The sequence below is a fragment of the Carcharodon carcharias genome, chromosome 1, assembly GCF_017639515.1.
Source record: "Carcharodon carcharias isolate sCarCar2 chromosome 1, sCarCar2.pri, whole genome shotgun sequence".
Taxonomy (NCBI): domain Eukaryota; kingdom Metazoa; phylum Chordata; class Chondrichthyes; order Lamniformes; family Lamnidae; genus Carcharodon; species Carcharodon carcharias.
The window spans coordinates 106746426-106767740 of record NC_054467.1 but is presented as its reverse complement, the minus strand read 5'-3'; the positions used below and the strand labels follow the sequence as shown (position 1 = coordinate 106767740).

General features: G+C 40.6%; 1 protein-coding gene across 5 annotated transcripts in view; it reads right to left on the bottom strand.

Moving 5' to 3' along the window:
* Nucleotides 1-3560: 3560 nt before the first annotated feature.
* The window catches only part of lin54 (lin-54 DREAM MuvB core complex component), a 107017-nt gene continuing 89262 nt past the window's right edge, over nt 3561-21315 (bottom strand). For all 5 annotated transcript variants that reach the window (XM_041185228.1, XM_041185232.1, XM_041185231.1 and 2 more), the window contains 2 exons: nt 20038-20240; nt 3561-8801 (listed from right to left, as the gene is read on the bottom strand). In XM_041185228.1, coding sequence (XP_041041162.1) covers nt 8600-8801; nt 20038-20240 — 405 coding nt within the window. In that variant the 3' untranslated portion in view covers nt 3561-8599. The remainder of the gene's footprint in view (nt 8802-20037; nt 20241-21315) is intronic.

The following is a 21315-nucleotide window of genomic DNA, read 5'->3' as shown; positions in this document are numbered from 1 at the left end:
GTGGGCCTCCTCGGCATCCAGCAGTTGGTTGACGGACCTGACGTAGAAGCAGGGGGTTGCAGTCTTTTTTCCTTTGCTGGCCATGTCTCCTGGGCAGCGGTGGTTTGCTGGCGGCAATGAGCATTTTGCCGGCAGTGGCCTTTTGAAAAATGGCGGCCGGTGTGATGCAACAGCGGGGTGGTGGTGTGTGGGTGAATGAGAGCGCCCCCACCATAATGAGGCAGGATCAGGGAGATACGGCGTGAAAACCCACCATTTTCGTCCTCAGGTAGGACTTCATTTTACCTGCCCGCTATTGCACTTAGTGCAATTCCGGGAAAATTCCACCCTTTATCTTTTTTTTTTAAAAAAAGACCAGTCTTAGATTGTGTAAGTTTAGTTATTGTACTATATGTTGTCTTTTTGTTTTGAAGTGTGGTTTCATAAGTCATTAAACCTGACCAAGTGGTGGAGCCCATCTGCAGTGATCTAACAGCATGCTATTGGCTGCTTTCTGAGGAAGAACATGGTGGATTTTCTGCCTCATCAGCTTGGACCAGGAGAAGACCTTTGACAGAATATTGTATACCTACATGATGAATGTTCTCTCCAAAATGGGGTTTGAGGATAGAATGCACAGTTGGATCCAACTGCTCTACACAAACATCAGGAGCAGAGTTTCAATCATTGGGAGGGAATTGGAAAGCTTTCTGATCAAATCTGGAGTCAGGCAGGGTTGTCCTCTTCCCCCATCTTGTTTATGTGTTGTATCAAACCTTTTACCGAGTCCATCAAGAAGGATGTGAGCAAAAGAGGGCCTGCAAACTCAGACACTGGAGGCACTCAGGTCAAAGCCTCCCTGTACATGGATGAGTTGCCATCTTCTGCTCAGATCCACTGTCAGGGTGCGGACTGATGAGTATTTGTGACCAATTCAAACTGGTCTCAGGAGCCATTGTGGCAGGAGTGAGATCATGTTCTTTGGGAACTAGACCAACTGATCCTTTTGTCCCCTTCACCATCAGGCCAGACTACCTGAAGGTGCCTGGGATATGGTTTGGAAGGGCCAGATGTGCTCCAAAAACAGGAAGGAGTATGTAGTCATGGTAAAAATAAAAACTGGGCACGTGGGAGTGACACTCCATCTCCATTGCAGTTAAGAACCTGGTCCTCAAGTGTGAGGCACTCTCAGTGTTGCTGTAGGTGGTGCAGATCTGGCCCATACCCCACTCCTGTGCCACGGCAAACACCTGAGCCGTGTTCTGCTTTGTCTAGTGGTGAGAAGGGTCTTCCCCATCAGATCCTTCCTGCACACCCATTGGCCACCTCCTTCTGGAATGTACCTTTGCAAAGCAGGTCTGGAAAAAGTTTCACCTGTAATGATTTTTGTCAACATTCATCACAAGCTGCCATGTGGCACAGAACTCTCTGCTCTTATGGGCTGTTCCCAGGGACACACACCCAAGATAAACATCAACTGCTGCTGGGGGAACCATCAACTTGGTGAAAGGACCTCTTTAGCATGCCCAAAACTTGTTGGTATTCAAGTGCAAAGAGTTATTCATGAGAGTGTTGCAGACTGGTACATCCCAAAGTCCAGGGCTACATGCAGAGGGGCACACTAAAGCTTACAGCAGCTGGCACCAAGGCAGAATGTGGAAAGGCCACTGTCTAAGTACGGCTTTTCAGCCATAGTGCACCAAGGGGCTGGAAACTATGAAAAACCCCTCAGGCTATATATTTGAAATGTATTGAACATTGCAAGACTGTAATTGTAAATTTAGTGAGTAACAAAGTATTGGAAGAAACTGATCTGTTTTGCATTTTATATAATATCAGTTTGAATAGTCTCAACATCTGCTGCTGTTGCCATCAGAAGTCCTGGGCCAGTGTACTATATGCACATTCACTAAATGAGCACAGCCAAGTGAATAAACTAAACAGCTTCCTGATCCATATGCATCTCAAACAAGGTAACAAAGGAAGCAGACAGAGAATTAGAGAGATTATTTATGGTAAATAATTTTTAAAATACTCTTATTTACAATGGTTAAGTTTGGGTCTTTGGAGCACTTTGATAACTGTTAAACCTATTTAATTGCACTATTAGGTGGTTCATATACTACACAATTTCAAAGCTACATCCCTATACATCACAGAAGTGAAAATAACTATTTAAAAATAAGAACTTAAAGAGTTTATAAGCAGACAATTTTCTGAATATATACAATGATTTCACAGTACTTACAGAGCAGTACATTAATATTTAGATTTGTTGGCACAGCCACGCCTTTAATGGGAGCAACAGAGATAAATTGCCTTGTTCACTCATGATCCCTGGGATACCACTGAATTGAGAGGAAAATACTCCTGTTCTCATTTTTATTGGTTAGAGTACGACTATCCCAGCCTGGCTTTAAATAGGTCAGTTTGTTGGCTTATATTCTCTCTAAATTGGCCTTCAATCTTCTTTGGGGATGTGTCATTACCTTAAAGAGCCCCATTCTAGATGATACTTACCAATTTCTAGGCAGTAGCCAGATAACATTAATTTCAATTCTTATATGTTCCATAAGTGTGAGAATCTCATGTTGGTTTGGGAAGGGGAAAACCATTTCTTGCCAGCTATCATTGAGATAGCCTCTATTACATCAAGATCTTTATTATTCTGCACCAGAGAGGCTCTGTAAACTGAGGCATGGGTCTTTAGAGATTGCAATGTCCTTCAGTTTAAAATAGTGTACAATACATATTACACCGTGCACATGTTTCCCTTTAATTGACTGCTGGAGAAGCTACAAGCAGGTTATTCTTCTTTCACATAGGGACAAGGGCTAGAAATTGGCAATAAATACACAGGTTGCAAATATACAGCAAGTCTGTCACCATCCGTTGTGATTAAGAGCAAGTTAATATTTCAGATATTTTTTCTCAGTTGTCCTTTACACATTATGATCATGTCCTATATCCAACCATTCTAAATTGTAGACCAGAAGGCCAAAAACGACAGTTTTAATAGCAATGTTCCAAGCTTCAGCATTATGTTCAAATCAAGACAAATGAGCAATAAAACAAGTGGCCAATGATACAATTTTATTATAAATGCAGTGATCTTTCATATAAAATTAGCAAAAGTACATATAAAAATCAGTTTCTAATAAACAGAAGTTATAATTGAAATTGATAAACACTAAAATTTAAAATGTAAAGTGGGAAATTATCAAATACCTGTACAATTGATGAACCTTGCAGCCTAACATTCTTATTCATTTTTGTTCTTCCAACTGGAACATTGTTTTCAGCTAAGTAAGCAACTGAAATCCTTTTAATAGAATATAGATTGTGTGGCTGTTGCTTCAAAAGCATATGCCAGTTATAATTAAATCATATGCTATTCAACAAATTGATCTGATCTCAATTTCTTTCCAAAAATTACTTTCAAGAAAAGCAAAATGAAAAATGCTGCAGATCCCTTGTAAGAGGTTGGTTACGTGTGTGGTGTTTAACATGATGATGAATCCCTTCAAATGTGAGATGTAATGAATGATGTGGAGGATAAAGAATTAGAAAACCCGTGGTAGGGTAGTTAAAGCTGATTTATTCTCCACAGAAATATGTGCTGAACAAATTTGACATTCATACCAAGATCATCAAGCAGTGCAGCAAGTCAGAAATCTTTTAGACAGCAGCTGCAATTAAATACATATGTCAGTTTCAGTATAGCACACAATATATATTTTGTTAATTCAAAAAGCAGCATAGGAAAAGCAACACAAATGAAAATGTAATGGTCTATGATTATTTTCCCCTCATTATCAGTCAGAAGCAGATACTCTTTTGAATTTGACGGCAACTGAGCACTGCAAACTCGTACTCTGCCATGAGCACACTGAGTGTACTTATACATGCAAAGTTTTCATCCGTCAGTAAATATTAAATGTTATGACAACATAAGTGAGAACAACTATTTTCTCAGAACATTAAAAATTTTTTTACTTCAGTTCATAAATTTCTCAGGAAGTCCAACAGCTTGACAGCACAACTGCAGTACAGCGTCAAGTCCAAGTGGTGTGAGATACCTCAATGAAGGGCAAGGGCAAAGCCTTCATTGCTCACAATCAAAGTATGACCTAACTTAACATATATAATCACTTTTACAGTACTGCAAAATGGAAACAATGTAGAAGTGTATTTATAACCTTTAAAAAGAAACATCCTTAAGTTTGATCAATTGTTCTTCAATCCCTTAATGAGACATTAGAAAGTTGTGCAATAAAATGGCTCATCATTGCATTCAGTTATATAGAAATACTTCACACACCAGTCTTTGTTACCCCTCTCAGGCAGTGCAACTAGCAAGGTCGTCATTATTTCATCAGGTTTGTTAGGACAATAAATATGTGCACTCATTATAGTCAATGCTTCTTTAAAAAAAATCACCCCTAAAAAGACTATAGAACAGTTTTTGTTAACGTGATTTATAATGGAGAGAATCTGGTATTCCCAAATGATCAATAATCACTAAAGGAGAAAGGGCCTTGTTATAGGTTTAGGATGGGGAAAATAAAGGTTTCAATTCCTGAATTAATGTCAATGAAAGTCAAATACCACAAGAGGATCACAGGGTCAAGTAGGACTAAATTACATTGGGAATCCTGGCACCAGCAACATCTACAGCACTTTTGAAGCAGTGTTTACTTTAGGGAACATAAACCTATTTTTTCCCACATCCTCCTGGTCTGTGCATCAACCATGGCCAACCTCTTCCTAGGCCTTTGCCAATGACATTCTGAATTAGCTGTTGCCAAGTATTCAATAACAGGCTGCTTGCCATCCTTCCTGAGGAGGAGATAGGGAGAGAAGGGAAAAAATGCACCGAGGGGTATTTGGTACCTTATTTCAAAACTGATGGTTCAAACACAAATCTATATCAAGTACATGGTGTCCATGATATATCATCATAGTTGGAATTTTTTTTTAAATCAGACGCCCAGAAATATTTCTCTGCAAGTGCAGCAAGACAGTATTTAACAAGTTTAACGAACTGTTCCACAAAGGCAGAATAAGGGTTCAAACTCAGTTATTTTATGATTCAGAGTCAGTGGAATAACATCCATAAAAGAAACCCATCAAAACCTTGCTTTGCATAACATGCACATCAAGTTGTTTGCCTTCTCCATTGGCTGGAAAATGATGTGTACTGACCAAAAAAGAAGAAATCCAAACACAAAGTAAGGTTAAACCATAAAACATCTTATCCAAATTTACTTTTGGGAAGATATGAAACCCTTTTTTCCCTAAATCATACTCAGAGAGCAAGTGTGAAGGTTGGGGGTCACTTGCTCATTGGTCACTCCAATGCCACATGACCAGTTGGTAGTATGTGTGCAAGAACAGTCTGCAGATGATCTGTGGGAGTGGATAGGCTTCTCTCATTACTTCCCCCTTGTAACATAGCCAGGGAATTGAAACTTAGATCAGAGAATAAAGAATACATGCCCCAGCAATCCATATCATATTCTAGTAACTCCAGTGTGTTACACCCTCCCACCCCCTGCAAAAAACAGCAGAAGAGTCTTTGCAAGACTTCTCTTCCTTTAAAGGTTCCAGGCCAAGACACTTATTTAGCATAAGCACTTCAAAGCTGAATTTTTAAACATGAATTATCTTGTATTTGTCCTCTAAACTTTCTCATTCTCATCCTTTACTATTCCCTTAAAATTAATACCTAAAAATTATAGATAAATTAAGGTGGGACCTCCACCATCCTAAGCTAGTACAAAACTGATTAGTGATTAGCGTGGTGACTCATCAGATAATGAGGGGTTAAATAGAATACATAATTTATCTTGGATCTGTCTGCATAGGGCTCACTGAGCTATGAAAATGACAGCAATGTCAATAATATGTCCTGGTAACCATGCTTTTTGTCATGTCTAATCCTCCCAAAATTAATGAGCTAAAATGCAGTGAACAGTTATAGCATAAATACATTTCAGAAAGTCATATTACTTGGATCACCACAAGCAGTATTAAGGACAAACACTGCTTTACATCTTAACTTGAAACATCTTAACCTGAAGCTTGCATTTGAAATATCAAAAAGTGATGGCTATTTTCTGGAGAGCTTATTTGAATTATCCATTCAAACACTGATGTTCATTGATCTGTCTGCCAGCTTAAGGTGTCACAGGGTGTTTAAATTACTAATTTTAAAAATAATTGATAAACAATATTACCTAAAGTTTTATATCTATCATAATCTTCCCAGTTTGTATGAAATAGAAGTCTAAACAAATGGATTTAACTGAAGTCAACATAAATAAAGCATACTTCTGCTTGCAAAGGTGACATAGAAGGCAATTAATCTATTTAATATTTAGGTTGTTACAAAAAGCTTCTTGCATCGTATCTGATGAGTGTGAAAAGAATAAAAATACACACAAAATGAAGTACAGATAAATCTGAGGAAAATACAGGAAAAAAAGGTATGAAATCTGCACCTTCAAATTAATACCCGAAAAACACCCACAGCAATAGTCTCACTATTTTCACAATCTACACATGTATTCAGAATTCCATTTAGATAACCAAAGGTATTGTATACAATATTTAAATATACATAATACAGCTGCAGAAACGAAATTAACGTAATATATACAAATTAGTATAGCATTTCAATTCCTGGTACAGCAGAGAAAGACTATGCATATCCCCACTTGAAACCTGATAAAGTACAAGCTTGAGAAGCCAGTTAGCTATTAATATACATTTTATACACCAATACTCACTTAGAATAATTAATCTAAGGCAGGTATGGATTTTAATTAGCATCAAATACCCTGTTCTAACATTCTGTAAAAATACCCTTTAAAAACATCCTCGTCTTTCTTTGTTAACAGGCTATTCCTTAAGTTATATGAAAATAGCAGTAATTAACAAAAAGGTTGTGTGAAGTTTAGAACACTAAACTTTGCTGGTACCAAATTTTACTAAGCCGTCTGTTCAATTTTGAGATCAAACAGGCAAACTTTCAATGTCTTTCTACAGCGAAATCATGTTGCAATACTTTAGAAAGCACATTTTTTTTTAGAAGCATCAAGATACTGGAGTTTTAAATGTCAGATTGAAACAAGGGAAATTGTCAGTTTTGCCCACATTTTACAAAAAATGTTTTAAGATTAAAAAAAGGTGTGTCTTGAATTTTTGCATATTGCACTATCACTGTTAATTGAGAGAGAAGCACTCACTTTCAGGTTCCTATCTCCATTTGTCTTATCTTTGAAGTGGTGGTTGCATTTTTATCGAACAGAGCACACTTAGAAAAAGGACGTGCAAATATGCTTTCACGTTAAAAAAAAACTTACCCTAAAAACTTGTGTTGTTTTTCCATAATGTTAGGTGACCCATGTGTGACAAAATTATGTTCCATTGAAGATCTTTTGTTTGGAAAGATAAAAGAGATGACCCTTGTAGTATTTTCTCCCCCTTTCCTGATCTCCATTCGTATTTGAGACGTTGCTTCTAGGCCTCTGCCCATACTGTTCATACTAATCCAGGGACAACTCCTTACTCTGATTTTGCCTTTGGCAAGCAAGTGCCTGTGTCTCTGTTTGGAAGCTTTCTATGGCACAAATGGGCAAGATAGGGAATTTAATGTGGGGGGGGACCAGAATACCCATTGCTCCTTATTCTACTGTGCTACCTTGTGGTCTTGTTAATTGGCAGTCTTGTTCAGAGCCTACAAAGTAGTCAGGGGGGTCAAGAGCGCTGATAACCAATAATACCTACATAGGTGAATTCTGTAATTCCTGATATAAGGCGCATTCATCAGTTGATCATGAGTGTGATAAAGCACCATTACAGTCTATTAATTTCTACCACAAAGTAGGTTAACAGATTTTGAAAGTGCTGTGGACAAATTTACTCAATCCTTGATGATTTATCTTATAAGGAGGTGGGTACATTTACTTTAACAACAAGAAAGGACATATGTAATGCAAAGCTTTACAGCCACAGAAAACCTTATTTCCATCCTTTGCCTCTGTTACATTTTTAGAAGTCATTATGTCAAAAACTTGATCCTCATAGTGCTCTTTGCAAGTAATTTCTGGGAGTATCTTTAATTGAAAGTACTGTACTCAGATCATCCACTGTCAAGATCTTCTACTGTCCAAGGACAGTTTGTACCTCGGGCTAACAGATACTCATTACTTGGGGGATAGAATACCCAAGGTGTCCATGACATCCTAGGGAAAAGAAAGTCAACAAAGAGAAAGCAACTTTGCATAGAGGGATGCAAAATATATAAAATGTCACCACTAGCATCAAAACAGTGTCTCCTTCATGACGGTTTTGCATATTCACACACTGATTTTACATCATAAAATCTACTTTGTATTTTAAGCATTTTAAGTTTAAAAAGGCACCTCAGCCAGACAATGCACTGAAAGTCTGCTAAGAAGGAATAATCTGACTTATTGAAAGTTTTCACTATCTGTACAGCTGTAAAACATCATGGCAAGACCAAAACTCTTCAGTCTTTTATTTTAAAAAATTCTCAGTCAAGTTTTCCCAAGTGATTCTTCCTGTTCAGCTCTCATAGGAGAGCACAAATGGATTAGCAACTCAGAGCACAGGTATCTCCCTTAGCTTTTCCTGCTGAGTTTATAATCTGCATTAAACAGCGCCCAAATTCTTCCAGAATCATGCGTTCAGTGACAGCTTTTGTCTGGTTATTCTTCTCTGCTTCCTCAGCTTGTGCCAAAAGACATTCACAAGTTGCTTCTGCCACTTCTTTTGTCACAAATGTGAATGGCAACCTGAAAACAAAAGATAATTATAAAAAACCAGAAAAAAGGAACAAAATGTACTACAGGCTATTTCTACACTTTAGTGAGGAAAAATCTTAGGGAAGATTTCCTCCATGTTTTTGGTAGTGTAATCAAGTTGTAAAATATATTACACACCTTCATAGTTTGTTGTCTAAATACAAGGTGAGGGGGTGATGGTGGGAAGAGGCAAAAGAGCTAAGTGACTATGGATATTATGGATTTTCTGCAGTGACTATAAAAGTTTCTCATTCTAATTAAGGTCCATTGGTCTGCCTCATTAGTTAAAGATCCCCAAGGTGCAGAGAGGAATCTAGGTGAATCTGCCACTGCAGACCCGAACCACAGCTGGCAAAAGGCAGTGGGTTTTAAATTCAACATTTTAGAATTCTATTAAGTATGCCAAATTCATAAAGATTTTCCACAAATGCTTTTTGGAGGGAGGATTAAACAAAATCTTTATCCACCATGGAGGCCCCTAAAAAAATAATTCTTGAATGAAACGAGTATTTGAGAGGTTAATCATCAATTTGATTCTTGGTCCAAGTTCGAGTAGAGTCTTTCCATAATGAATTAATGGGAAAATGCTGTTGGTCTAAGCAATATTAAACTAGGAAAGCATTGGGTTTAATCTTGGGACCATTGCCAAGTTAACTGACATCTGCAAGAATGCTGAATAGGAAAAGTGAATGACTGTTCAACAGTTGAACAGTGCCCAAATCAAATGTCAATGTTGTACAGATTATGGTTTCATTGCATGCCATTTATTCACTCTCACTTTATACTTAACACCCCCAAGAGAACAAGAATTGAAAACTTATGGTGAATTGTATTATAGAACGACTGATAACATGAAACATTTTTCTATGTAAAGAATTAAAACTGTAAAATTAAACCGATCTGTATAATCAATTTGAAAAGCAAAATTCATTTTTGATAATCATAACTTGACAAGTATATATGAATGAGTACTACAAGATGTGACTACTAAAAATTCTAGTTTACCATCGGGACATTACAAGGGCCTGAGTAGTACATCTGAAAGCAAAACAAATTCAGATCCAACCCAAATAAATGGAATAAAAGGAGTTTGAACAACCTCAGTCTAGTTCTCAATGGATATCAATGCACAGTGCAGAACATCACTCAACTCTAACAATTCAGTAATATACTCTTTATGAGTATATATTGCGAAGGAAGGTGAGGGGGTGATGGTGGGAAGAGGCAAATGGAAGTCTGCTGATTGCTCATTAAATTAACAAACCTATCACAACGATGAGAATGCTGGGATTAAACAACAGCAATCAATAAGAAATATTACTTCCAGCTGGACAATACATGGATATGGATCATATCAAACAGCATGTCCCTTCCGCTGTTCATAATAGGCAAGGTACAGACCATACCCAACTAGCCCGTGCTTGCAAAACTCAAAACAGTGTTCAATATTAGATTTGATTCCACAACTGGACATCATTTGCTAAATAATCCTCAGGGTGCTAAGAATTATGCTGATAACCAATTTAAGATTGTCAGTCAGGCTCGCAGTGTGGTGCACTTGCATGTATTGGAAGCTACATATATTAATACACAGAGCCCTGTTCTTCGCAGACAGAAAGAACATGTATACACATTGCAACTGTTTCAGCTAAACAAAATAAATAATAGCCATTCGCTGGTTCATTCCTCAGCACAATGCCATGACCAGAGTCAAGATGCCTAGTTTAAATTTCAAATAATGCTTAGCAGTTAACTGTCAGTCACCATAAACTGGTGCATTCTCCATGGCAACGCCTCTACCAATCAGAGTCCACTTGCCAACAAATCAGCACTCCCTTCTCATACAGTGTAAATTATTGTTCCCTTTACATTTGGTATTCTTGCGAATTGTCCCAATGAGTGCAGGACGAAAGGTTGACAAAAAAGTCTCTTTTTTCAGCAATACTCAAGTTCTGTACTACCAAATGACTATTTAACAATACAGTTATGCCTAGATTAGCACTTCCAATATGATCCTAAAAATGGCATGCTAAACAAAAACGTGCTAAATGAAAATCACTTTCCCATAAGAAAATATGCAACAAAGGTGGGTTACATTCCTGATCTGTAATTGATGTAACTAACTGGTCGAAAAATCTTCTTACTAATTCTTAATAACAGAGGGTACTAACTCTTTCAACTTAACCTCCTAGTCACAGCTTCCCACCCCGAGTTTGCCACCTCTCCTAATTCTCCAGCTTGGCATCTTTCTTAACTTTCCAGCTTGTCACCACCTCCCTCCCTGCCTCTTTGGCTCACCGCATCCCTCAATAACTGTCCCATTCACTGGCTTCCCTCTCCCGAACTCTTGCTGTGAGCGAGGACCGGGGAGTGGGTGGGGCAGGAGGGATGGAGGAAGCAGGGAAGCGGTAAACGGGAAGGTCGTTGAGGAAAGCGGCAAGCCAGAGAGACCCAGGCCAAACTGGCGGGAACTCAGAGGAGGCCTGGCCCCCAGGCACGTGGCATGCACCCCACCAGTGTGTGGTTACACCCTCGTGTCCACAAACCAGATCCCCTGCTAAGGGTAAATAATCCCACTGCCTTGTATATGTCTTGGGAGACAAGAAAGCTAAGGGAGTAAATCCTAAAAGAAAATCCGGAATAGAGTCTCGTACGCAGTGATCTGTCATCTATCAAGCAGTTTTCTGGCAACTCCTATAGCAGAGCTGGTACCAGACAGCACTGGTTTCATCCTTTACTTTGGACTATACTGGCAATGCCGAGAGGGGGCAACACAGGGTATCTCTATTTGCCTAGGCCTGGCTCTGGAGAGGACACCCCAGCTTTGTGGTTTAAGCTGGCACAACACAAGAAGAAACTGTTACTGGTGATAAGCTCTTACTCGACTGGCATAGAGCATGAACTTCAGGCGCTACTTCCGACAGTGGGAGAGATCATCGCATCTCATGGCATAGATACTGCCCTCCTCAATCTGGGCATCCCCCAGTTAGTTAGGTGCTGTCCTGCCATGGCCTGTTTGCTTCAATGGGTGCTTGGAGCTTAAGAGAGTCATCTCCCGACAGGCGGGTTGCTAATCTATGCAACAGGCAACACAAAGTGATCAAAGGCAGCACCAGTCTTTCACATCGCAACATAAGGACCATGTGTCCTGGCCTCACTGACAACCTTCTGCAGATTGATGATGCACGCAAGAAAGCCATGATCAACAAAAAACTTACAAGTTTCAATGCGGACATTGCTGTGCTGCAAGAAACGAGGCTCGCCGAAAGTGGAGCCCTTAAAAAGAAGCACTACATGTTCTTCTGACAGGAGAAAACTCATGAGGCAAGACATTAGCATGAAATGGATTTCACAGTGAAAAACACCACTTGTGATGACTGAAGGCTCAGAGAGACTTCTTATACTTCACTTGTCAACAAGTGCGGGGCAAGTTAACCTCATGTGCATCAATGCCCCGACACTCACTTCCACCCCAGATTCACAGAATCACACAGTGCAGAAGAGGCCCTTCGGCCCATTGAGTCTGCACCGACACGTGAAAAACACCTGGCCTACCTACCTAACCCCATTTACTAGCACTTGGCCCATAGCCTTGAATGTTATGATGTGCCAAGCGCTCATCCAGATACTTTTTAAAGGATGTGAGGCAGCCCGCCTCCATCACCCTCCCAGGCAGCGCATTCCAGGCTGTCACCACCCTCTGGGTAAAAAAGTTTTTTCTCATATCCCCCCTAAACCTCCTGCCCCTCACCTTGAACTTATGTCCCCTTGTGACTGACCCTTCAACTAAGGGGAACAGCTACTCCCTATCCACCCTGTCCTTGCCCCTCATAATCTTGTACATCTCGATCAGGTCGCCCCTCAGTCTTCTCTGCTCCAACAAAAACATCCCAAGTCTATCCAACCTCTCTTGAAAGAATCAAGAAAACAATAGGTCCAGCAGCAACCAAATCAGCCTCTGTGAAGACAAAGGAATGATCATCACTGAACCGAGCAATCAGATGGAAAGATGGGTGCAGCACTCTCTCAAACTCTGTGCAATGGGGAACATTGTCACCGAAGAATCTCTCAGCACCATTCCAGACACTTCTCTGCCATGGAGGAGTTGGACCACAATAGAGCTCAACAAGGCTAGTGACCTTCTTGCTAGTGGTAAAGCCCCAGGAAACTATAGCATTCCACCTGAAATCATCAAAAGTGGAAAACTAGCACTGCTGCAGCATCTCCATGAACATTTATGTCAATGCCGGAAGGAAAAATTCACGCTTCAAAATATGCATGATAGAAAAATAGTCATCTTGTAAAAAAACAAAGGGGATCGCAGTGACCACAACAATTACTGAGGCGTCTCCTTGTTAAGTACTGTGGGGATGGTCACTGCTCACATTGATCTGACCAGATTGCATATCCTGGCATCACGCATTTACCGCGTCTCAGTTTGGCTTTAGAGCTAGCAGACTAAGTCAATGTGATTTTCACACTTTGGCAGTTACAGGAGAAGTGCCGTGAACAGCACAGACCACTCTACATGGCTTTCGCACACCTCAACAAGGCCTTCAACCTTATCAGCAGAGACGGACTCGGTAAACTGCTGTGGAAAATAGGCTGCCTGCCTGGTATCCTCTGTGTCATTTCTTATTTCTACGAGAACATACATAGTTTCGTCATAGGAGGCTTTCAAAATCAACAGCTGGGTAAAGCAGGGTTACATCCTGGCACCAATTCTCTTTGACGTATTTTTTTCTATGCTGCCTTTGTATGCTTTCAGTGACTCAAATGGGGGTGCCTACTTGCATGACAGAGCTGATGGAAAGCTGGTTAACTTGGCAAGACTGCGTGCCAAGACCAAGGGCATAATATCATGTCACTGTTGGCTGATGGCACTACACTGGCATCCCACACTGATGTTCACTTGCAGCAGCTTATAGGTCGGTTCGGGCTTGTAAGGAGTTTGAACTGACTGTATCAGGGAGACCAACGTTACGGGCCAGGACATAGAGCCTCCACCTTCCATCAACATTAACAACCTCACTCTGGAGATTGTCGACAGCTTCACATACCTTGGATCAACAATGAGTAGCAACCTGTCCCTTGATGCTGAAAACAGCACCAGGATTGCCAACCTCGCAGCTGTCATGTCAAAGTTGAGAAGTCGAGTGTGGACCAACAGCATACTAACCAAAAATACAAAGCCCTGTGTGCATCAGGCTTGTGTTCTCAGCAACCTCCTTTACAGAGGCAAGGCATTCACAACTTATGCAAGTCAAGAAAAGTGGCTGAACAGTTTCCACCTCTGCTGCCTCAGACAAATATTGGACAACTCCTGGTACTGAATATGGAAGTACACCAATGTACAGGGATCCCCAGCATGTTTTGCCTCAAGTCAGTGGTGACTCCATTGGCTGGGTCACGTGAGCTGAATGGACAATGGCTACATCCGCAAAGACATATTTTAGGGCGAGCTTGCTATTGGCACAAGACAATACAAGGGTGTCTGCAAGGGAGACTTCAAGTTGACTGGGATCAGTAAATGCATAGGAAGTCTTCACTGCTGACCAGCGTGCCTGGCGTCAAGCAGTCAGGAGGGATGTGGAAAAAGCGAGTACGAAAGAAATGACCAGATCGTGGAAAAGAGAAGGCTGGAAGGAAAAAATCATCAGTTGACCTCATCTTCTGTGCCAGCTGCGGACACCCATGTTCAATACATACACAAGTAACATACATTTTGGGCGCAGTCTATCATCTCCTGAGACAGACGGATGCAAATAATATTAATATAGTAGGTACCTTCAATGTTAAACTGGGCTGAAAAGACCACAATTCCAAAGATAAAAAAACTGCAGTTATAACAATAGTTGAACAAGAACATAGTCAAATCTCTGCAAAATACATACACATAGAAGAAAATCTCATTTCTCTGGATGATGTTAATCAAAGAGTCTTAATGGCACAGAAGGAGGCCATTTGGCTCATTGTGTCTGCATCAGCTCTCCAGATGAGCATTATGACCTAGTGCCATTGCCCTGCCTTTTCCCCATACCCCTGTACCTTGTTTCTATTCAAATATTCATCTAATGCCCTCGAGTGCTTCGACTGAACTTGCCTCCACCACAGTTCCAGGCAGTGCATTCCGAACTACTCGCGTGAAAAAGTTTTTTCTTACCTCACATTTGCTTCTTTTGCAAATCACTTTAAATCTGTGCCCTCTCATTCTTGATCCTTTTATGAGTGGGAACAGCTTCTCCCTATCTACTCTGTCCAGCCTCCTCATGATTTTGTAAACTTCTATCAAGTCTCCTCTTGGCCTTCTCCTCTCCAAGGAGAACAGTCCCAGCTTCTCCAATCTATCCTCATAGCTGAAATTTCTCATCCCTGGGACCATTCTTGTAAAGCTCTTCTGAACTCTCTCCAATGTGTTCACATCCTTCCTTTAATATGGTGCCCAGAACTGTACACAATATTCCAGCTGAGGTCTAACGAGTGTCTTATATAAAATCAGCATAACCTCCCTTGCTCTATGTCCCTATTAATAAAGTCCAGGATATTACATGCTTTATTAATTGCTCTCTTCACCTTTCCTGCCACCTTCAATGATCTATGCACATATACACCCAAGTCTTTCTGCTCCTGCACCCACTTCAAAATTCCACTCCTTATTTTATATTGCCTGTCCATGTTGTTCCTACCAAAATGCATCACCTCACACTTCTCCGTATTGAACTTCATCTGCCATCTATCTGTTCACTCCACCAACTTGTCTATCTCCTCTTGAAGTCCCACACCATCCTCCTCGCAGTTCACAACACTCTCAAGCTTCATATCATCCGCAAACTTTAAAATTGGCCCTTGCACACCAAGATCTAGATCATTAATATATCAGGAAAAGCAAGGAACCCAATACCAAGCACTGGGGAACTCCACTACAAACCTTCCTCCAGCCTGAACCATTGATCATTACTCTCTGCTTCATATTTTTCAGCCAATTTTGTATCTATGTTGCTATTGTTCCTTTTATTCCAAAAGCAATAACTTTTCTCACAACAAAAACAGAATTACCTGGAAAAACTCAGCAGGTCTGGCAGCATCGGCGGAGAAGAAAAGAGTTGACACTTCGAGTCCTTATGACCCTTCAACAGAACTAGGTGAATCCAAGGAAGGGGTGAAATATAAGCTGGTTTGGACTTAAAACGTCAACTCTTTTCTTCTCCGCCGATGCTGCCAGACCTGCTGAGTTTTTCCAGGTAATTCTGTTTTTGTTTTGGATTTCCAGCATCCGCAATTTTTTGTTTTTAACTTTTCTCACAAGTCTGTTGTGTGGCACTGTGTCAAATGCCTTTTCAAAGTCCATGTACACCACATAAACAGCATTACCTTTATTGACCTTTTCTGTTACCTTTTCAAAAAACTCCAGCAAGTTAGTTAAACACAATTTCCCCTTTAGAAATCCATGCTGGCTCTTCCTTATCAACCCTGTTTCTAGAATCTTGCCCACCACTGAAGATAAACTGACTGGTTTGTAATTGCTGGGCTTATCTTACAACCTTTTTTGAGCAAGGGCGTAATGTTTGCAATTCTCAGTCCTCTGGCATCACCCCTGAGTCTAGGGAAGATAAAGATTATGGCCAGTGCCCCTGCAATTTCTACTCTCACTGCCTTCAATATCCTTGGGTGCATCTCATCCGCTCCCGATGCCTTGTCAACTTTAAGTGCCGACAGTCTATTCAACACTTCCTCCTTATCAATTTTGAACGCTTCTAGTGACAGAGTTTCCTCATCTGTCACCATGGCCTGGTAACATCTACCTCCTTGATAAAGACGGTGCAAAGTATTCATTGAATACCTCAGTCATGGCCCCTTCATTCATGTGCAAATTCTCTTCTGGGTCCCTAATCAACACTACTCATCCTTTTACCACCCTTTTAATACTTACCTGACTACAGAAGACTTTGGGATTCCCCTTTATGTTGGCAGCCAATCTTTTCTCATAATCCCTCTTCACTTCTCTAATATGCTTTTTCACCTCCTCTCTGAACCTTCTGTATTCCTCTTGGTTTTCAATTGTATTTGTTATCTGATGCCTGTCATAAGCATACTTTTTCTTCTTTATTTTAATTTCAATCTCCTTTTCCATCCAGGGATCTCTGGATTTGTTTGTCCTACCTTTCCCTTTCGATGGAATGTACCTTGTCTGTGCCCGAACCAATTCTTTTTTGAAGGTAACCCATTGTTCAGCTACAGTTTTCCTGCCAATCTTTCGTTCCAGTCTATTTGGCCCAGCTCTGTTCTTGCCCCATCAAAATCAGCTCTTGTCCAGTTAATTATTTTTACTCTGGATTGCCTATCATCCTTTTTTATCATCATCCTAAAACGCACAGCACACTGGTCACAGTCTCCTAAATGTTCCCCCAATGACACTTGATCTACTTGGCCCACCTCATTTCCAAGAACCAGGTCCAACAGTGCATCTTTTCTTGTTGGATTGGACACATACTGCTGAGAAAATTCTTCTGAACACAATCTTGGAACTTTTGCCCCTCTCCGTCCTTTACACTACCACTGTCCCAGTCTACATTTGGGTAATTGAAGTCCCCCATTAGAACTACTCTATAATGCTTGCATCTCTCTGTAATTTCCCTGCAGATTTGTTCTTCCACGCCCTTCTCACTATTTGGCAGACTATAGACTACGCTGAGCAATGTAACTGCACCCTTTTTGTTCCTTAGCTCTAGCCAAATTGATTCTGTCCTTGAACCCTCTGGGTATCCTCTTTCTCCAGCACTGCAATGCTCTCCATAACCAATACTGCCACCTCTCCTCCTTTCCTATCACATCTGAACACCTTGCACCCAGGAATATTTGACACCCAGTTCTGCCCTTCCTTGAGCCAGGTCTGTGTTATCACCACAACCTCATATTTCAACATAGCAATCTGTGCCTGTAACTCTCCAATCTTATTTACTTGACTCCATACATTCACATACATGCATGGTAACCCTGATTGAGATTTTGTTACTTTCTCCCTCACCCCAACTTTACCTATTAACTTACTATTCTCTAAACTAGTGCTATCTGTCCCTCCCAGTATTTTGTGCACCCTGGTATTCCTCTATAATATTTTTTCTTCGTTCCCACACCACTGCCAAATTAGTTTAAAGCCCTCCCAATAGCACTTGCAAAACACCCCGTTGGGAATTCAGTCCGAACTCTGTTCAGGTGCAGTTAGTCTGGCTTGTGCAGGTGCCATCTTCATCAGAGCCAGTCCCAGTGTCCCAGAAATCTGAAGCCGTCCTTCCTGGACCATCCTTCCAGCAAAGCATTCATGTGCCTTATCCTCCTGTACTCACTGGCACGTAGCACTGGGAGCAATCTGGAGATTACTACATTAGAGGTCCTGTTTGCTAATTTTCTAGCTCCCTAAATTCTGATTGCAGGACTGCATCCCTCTTCCTACCCAAGTCATTGGTCCTAATGTGGACCATGACCTCTGGCTGATCTGGTTAAGAGGCAGCACGCAGATGAAAATGAGATGGCCAAGGATAGATCCTTGTGAGAATCTGCATGCAATGTTCAATACAATGGATGGGTAATGCTATGATTGGTAGTTAAGAGTGGAATCAAGCTAGGGTAGATGCACTGAACAATGGAGGAAGATTGCATGGTTGATCTTGCTTAAGGCTACAGAGGTCAAGGAGGGTGAAGGAGGACAGTGCACTGGCATAAAGAGTGCTAAAGATTGGATAAGACCTTTTCAATGTTGTGGTCAGGATGGAAACCTCAATGGAAAGATTCAAACATGGAGTTGTTAAAAGATGGACACTGTTTTGGGACATGACAACATATTCAACAACTGAGAGAAAAGCGGGTTTTGGAAATGGAGTGGTAATTTGCAACTACAGCACTGTTGAGGTACTTTGAGGGAGGGAATGATGATGGCAGATTTGAAAGTGGGAGGGGGGGGGGAAATAGAATCAAAGGTGAGGTAACCACTTAAAATAGCCTCCATAACCTCAACAAAAACCCATTATTGCTGAAAGAAGATACATGCTATCAAAACTTTTCATCTTGCACTCATCAGGACAGATTTGGAAGACTTCCAAATAAGGGAACATTATACTGCATGAGGAAAGGGACCAAAAGGCTGGCAAGTGGACCCCAATTGGTAGAGGCGTTCCCATGAAAAATGCATTAGGGAAAAGCCAAGCTTTTGTTTAAATTCAAATAAGGCAGGATGGCTCTGATTGGTCAAGGTATTGCCATGGGGAATGAGCAGGGAATGGCTGTCCTCCAAGCTTTTGTTTAGTTGAAAAAGGTACAATGAGTGGACGTGTTCTTTCTACTTGCCAAGGACAAGGCCCTGTGTGTGAATATTTTTAGCTTCTTGCACGCTTAAGTGAGTCACACTGTGCGTCCGACTGATAATCTTAAATTGGTTGTCAGTGCAGTTCTTAGCATAATCAGGATTGATTAGCAAGTCTGTCTGATTGCAGAATCTAATGTTGGACACTATATTTTGAGTTTTGCAAGCATGGACAGGTTGAGTATGGTTAGTACTTTGCCTGATGCGAATAGCTGAAGGGACATGCTGTTTGCTATGATCCACCAGTCGTTGGGACGCAGGGCCTGCATACCTGGCATCACACCAGCACTGAAATTCATAAAACACATTACTCATTTGTGTGATAGGCAGAACACCTTTTCAGCTTGACAGCAGCATCCTGTTAAGGGAGAAAGCCATTCGTGTTGCTATTGCATTGTAGCAGCGTGAACAGCTGGCTTCACCTGTTGCTGTAATTTTTGAGACACCTTACCTTACTAGGGTAATCTGAGGTAGACTGAGCACTTTTCAGGGCTGAAAGTGGCAGCCTTAGGTCCATGAGTTTGTGTGATATACAGCGAGCAATAATCTGAATTTCAGTGCCAGTGTGATGCCAAGTATGTAGGCCATATGTCTCAATGACTGGTGGATCGTATCAAATGATGAGTGCAAAATGAAAAACTTTGACAGCATGTCTCTTTTATCAGCAGTACTCAAGTTTTGTACTACAAAAATAAAAACCATTAGTTAAAAGGAATTAAAACATTTAAAAACTTGTGGGGAAACCAAGTAAATGTGCTAAGGTAAAATAGTTTGATACTTTCACTCCAACAACCATGAAACAATGATATTTTCAGATTGAAGCTAAAATCTGACCCAGGACCCAAGCTCTGGAATCACTGAATGACCTACTTTCCTCCTCCACTTGTAACTGCTGGTGTTGTTCTGGTCAGTAGATCGGAGATCTGTGATGAAAGCTTTGTTTTTGCAGCAGTCTGTTGCTGGACACGCACTTCTGCAGCATCTGCCAAATGCATTAGGGTCTTCCGCTCAGGGCTCTCCTCAAAATTTTTACAGCCGATACATTTACATATCGATGAGCACATGATCTTTGCCTGAGGAACAAAATATGAAAGGAAAATATTAGATCTCAATCCAATTCGTTTCACTCATTTCTCATCATCTGACAGATGGCAATTATTTTGTATTTTTAATGAGCTGAACTATTTTGATAAGATAATGTTACACCTCTTTAAAACAGAGAGCATTCCCAGCAGAACTGTCACATTCTGATTTAAAGATCCACCCAAGACACTGTATTTTCAAGATATCTTCCAAGACCACTAATCCCATCTGTCATTTTAGTCAGAACACACAAGAAAGGCAAATGTTCTTGGGTTAATCAGTCAGCTTGTGTCCTAAACTGCTGTTATGATTGCACCAAATATCAAGTCAAATATCAAGGCTGAGGGGAAGTCCTACATACTCCTCCCATTATCTCACATCCTATGTGGGGATTGCTTTTCTTCAACTAAAAAAAATGTACATTTTAGGTATCAATGTCTGCAACTAACTTATCCATTTCCATCAAGGCAACATTGAGACAAGACAATCTGCACAAAGTAAAAAAAGCACAGGTTCCATACACATTAAACTCTTCTTCATGAGAAGTCATGTTGAACTCGAAATGTTAACTCTGTTTCTCTCTCCACAGATACTGCCAGACCTGAGGTTTCCCAGTGTTTTCTGTTTTTATTTCAGATCTCTAGCATCTGCAGCATTTTGCCTTTATTTCTGCATAAGTTTTGTGTAGTCTACTATCGTAAATGTACTCAAAGGTTTTTCCAAAGGTTCCATTTTACTCTTATAAAGCTTGACATTCGGGTTAGGGCCTTATGAGGAGATTCACAGGTAGCAGAGGAGTAGTTGCTTGTTATACACACCCCACAATTTTTATTTTCATTAATGGGAATTTTAAAAAATTCACATGAGGTGTTTACAGGCAGTGGTTCTGATATTGTGTGTTTTACGCCCCCGAAGCTAAAAATTTCACCCACAGAGTTGAACTTTTATTTGGAGAAAAGATGATTGAGTGGGGCATATTCCAATAAATGAAAGACTATGAAGCACAGATGCATACAGTCTATTTGACAGAGATTGTGAGCACAGGAAAAGGGGAAAAAGATTCAA